Source organism: Tyto alba, unplaced genomic scaffold (assembly GCF_018691265.1).
Source record: "Tyto alba isolate M040663 unplaced genomic scaffold, T.alba_DEE_v4.0 Super-Scaffold_3, whole genome shotgun sequence".
Classification (NCBI taxonomy): Eukaryota; Metazoa; Chordata; class Aves; order Strigiformes; family Tytonidae; genus Tyto; species Tyto alba.
Genome location: NW_024881304.1, coordinates 6,834,798 through 6,837,904, shown reverse-complemented (window position 1 = coordinate 6,837,904; position 3,107 = coordinate 6,834,798). Strand labels below are relative to the sequence as shown.

The window sequence follows — 3,107 nt, the reverse complement described above, 5'->3', positions numbered from 1 at the left end:
TTAATGTTTGGAGTCCTTTACAAGTATCACTACCTCACAGTCTCCTTGAAAGCATGGGAGCCTGTTATTCCCATTTTACAGCAGAGGAAACAGATGCAAAGACCTGCCCAAATGCAGGCAGCACTTGCAATCTGAATTAGAGTGAAAATGTCCCTGAAAGCTAGTTCCAGTCTCCAGGGAGACATCAGTGGGCAGGGCAAGCTGGGAAACTCAAGGGGATGTAGCGTGGGACCGAAAATAAGAGGCGTGTAAGATTTTAAATGCCTAAGGTGATCTGGCCAAGAAAAAACAAGGCTCAGCAGTTCACGTCAGCACAGGGGAGGGCGGAAATGTGGGGAGCGCGTTCCTTAGCTCAGTGGAGGACGAAAGCAGCATGCTGGCAGGCTGTGCAAGAAATGCATTGTGAACTGGCTCTTGCAGCTGTGAGCAAGACAATAAGGATGGTAAAGCACCATCTAAGTCCCTGCATCCAGTTTTGCACAAAGAGGGAGCTAAACTCAGCCCCCTGGAATCTATTTGCTCATGGTTTGAATTTAGCTCTTTTTGTTTGAACGACTCCAAGCAGAAAGGGACCATAGGTTGTCCCAGTCCAAGAGCCAAATTCACCTTCTCCCTACACACTTTCAAACCCCTAGTTACACAGTGCTTCCATCAGGGCCTCTGGTCATAATCTGCAGAGCATTTTCAAGAAAGTCCCCATTCTCTTCCACAGTCTGAGGAATGACATTTTCTTCCCTCCTTTGGCTTTTTGTGTGCCAGTTCCTCTTCTCTAGACTCCACATGACCCACCGAACCTACTCCACCTTCTTGCCTGTGTACAAAAACTTTTTTCAATTAATATGCATCTTCTTATACACCAAGGGTAGGATATTCTCTCAGCCTCAGGGTTGTGTATGAGGGTCACACAAGTCTTTATTCTTCCAGCTAGTAGATTTCAAGGTTAGCATTTCAAGGAGTGGGAAGAGGACCTATAGCTTGTCATAAAGCTCTCTTACCTGTCCATCAACCAGCCTGTCTCCTCTTGCTGTAAAAATCAACTTGATCTCTTTGGCAAACTGGCAAAGTTGTTTTCACATGTATCTACTATAGCTATTTACTGAACAAGCACTATCTATCACCTTACACAGGGTTAGTGGAGTCCCACTCATTAGTTTAGCATAACTCTATATCTTTACCTGTGAAGTATTTGTTCTCAGCCATTGAGGAGACTGCATTGGTTGTGTCATGAACTGAGCATTTATTAATACTGCTCGTGGTAGATCCCATCCATTGAGAAATGAGAGCATGTCCCACAGTTTGCAGTTAATGCTTGTGCTGGCGGACATTATAATTTCAGGTAGTCTCTCCCATTTATTGTCACAGACTTCAGCTGGCCGTCTTCTTCCACTTCTATTATCTCCTGCCCATTCTCAATGATTTTCCGAGTGGTGATCTTTTTGCCGTTGATCACTTCAGTAGTGGTTAACACTGATCTGACACTCTGTGGCCCAGCTATGTCCTCAGCAAAGGAGGAAGTGGGCTGCTCACTGGGGATGAATGAATTCCATGCTGTAAATGGCTCCATAAAGTCAGAAAACAGGCTGGAGCTTCTTCCTCTTCCACTTGTCCTGTGCCAGTTTTCACCATTGTTTCTGATGTTGTCGAAGGGGTCACAGAAAGCATGCACAAAGGGATCCATCCCTCCAAAGATTTCCTTAAAGGTCTCCTCAAGGTCATGTAATACATAAGGGGAATCAAAGGAGCTGTTACGACCCTCCGTGGCACTTCTTCCTCTGTGAGATCTGCTCTCCTTAACAGACTTGTCATAGAGCAGTCGTTTCTGAGGGTCAGACAAAACCTTATATGCCTCAGCAACTGCTTTGAATTTCTTTTCGGCTTCCTCCTTGTTTCTGGGATTCTTATCAGGATGCCATTTTAGTGCTAGTTTGTGGTAGGATTTCTTAACATCATCCTGGGAGGCACTTTTTTGCAGTCCAAGGACTTTGTAATAATCCACCATCTCAAAGCAAAGGTGCGTCTGTTTGGAAGATGCCTGGTAACCCTCTCCCACCAAGGATGTGAAGGCCAAGGATGACCAGCATGCAGAGGCTCCTGGACACCTAATGCTGCTGTGCTTCTCAGGGTGCTCAGTTCATCCCTTGGTCTGCTCTGTCCTTTTGAATCCCAAGGCCACACAGTGCTGCTCGACGATGTCCTTTCTTTTTAAGCCTGTTGTTCAGAAACCGTGAGATTGTGACCTCAGAGGGGCCTCAGCCAATCAGTGCTCAGTTGACCTGACTTCATTCTAGGGTGGAGTTGGTTGTCACTGGCCTTATGTTTTTAAATGTATATCATCCACGTGATGTTGTAGTTGCCTGATGGAGCTGTGATGTCACAGCTGTGACATATGACTTTGTCAGATTAGGTTTTGCCTATACCTGCCCAAAGGTGGGATTCTCAGATCCTCCGTGTGGTTTCACGTGCAGTCCAGCAAAGTGTGGTGTAGTGATGTCATATTACCCCTATGAGACATATTGTGCTACAGCAGCAGCTATAGGAAAGCTGTTTGCAGTTTGGCTTTCCACAGTTTGGGAAAAGCATTGATAAATTGGAGAAGCCTCAGGGAAGAGCCATAAAATGTGATTAAGGGTTTGGAAAATATTCTCTGGAGGGAGATACTCAGAGAAAGTGTCTTAATATTAAGAGGAAGTTCTGTGCCAGCTTCATTATAGTCTGTAAGAACCCCCATGGGGACAGAAATTCAATGGCACAGGGATCTTCAGGCTCCTGGACAAAGCAGTTGGAAGGTGGCATTAGCCAAATTTAAATTCCAGATAAGTTGCACGTCCTTGGTTATGAGCGTAATGAATCATTGGAACCTCCTCATGCGGGCATTTTTAATCCAGGGTGGGCCTTTTTCCTAAAATCATGATTAGATGACCATCATGATCTCTTCTGAGTTTATAGCCAAACCTAGTGTGTCTAGAGGAGCCCAGCTCTCATGCTGGTACCAAAATAAATGCCCAGAATGAAGCTCATTAACATCCTTAGCCTCTTATCTGCACGATTCTGTCCTAAGGTGGATGCGTGTACAACAGGGATACCACATGAACTCATCACAGACAAGT

At 45.3% G+C, this 3,107-nt stretch overlaps 1 protein-coding gene across 1 annotated transcript; it reads right to left on the bottom strand.

Annotated features, from left to right (window-relative positions):
• Positions 1-1,324: 1,324 nt before the first annotated feature.
• Positions 1,325-1,999, bottom strand: DNAJB8 (DnaJ heat shock protein family (Hsp40) member B8). The gene has a single exon (XM_009966815.3). The coding sequence runs from the start codon at positions 1,997-1,999 to the stop codon at positions 1,325-1,327; it is 675 nt and encodes a 224-aa protein (XP_009965117.2).
• Positions 2,000-3,107: the final 1,108 nt, after the last annotated feature.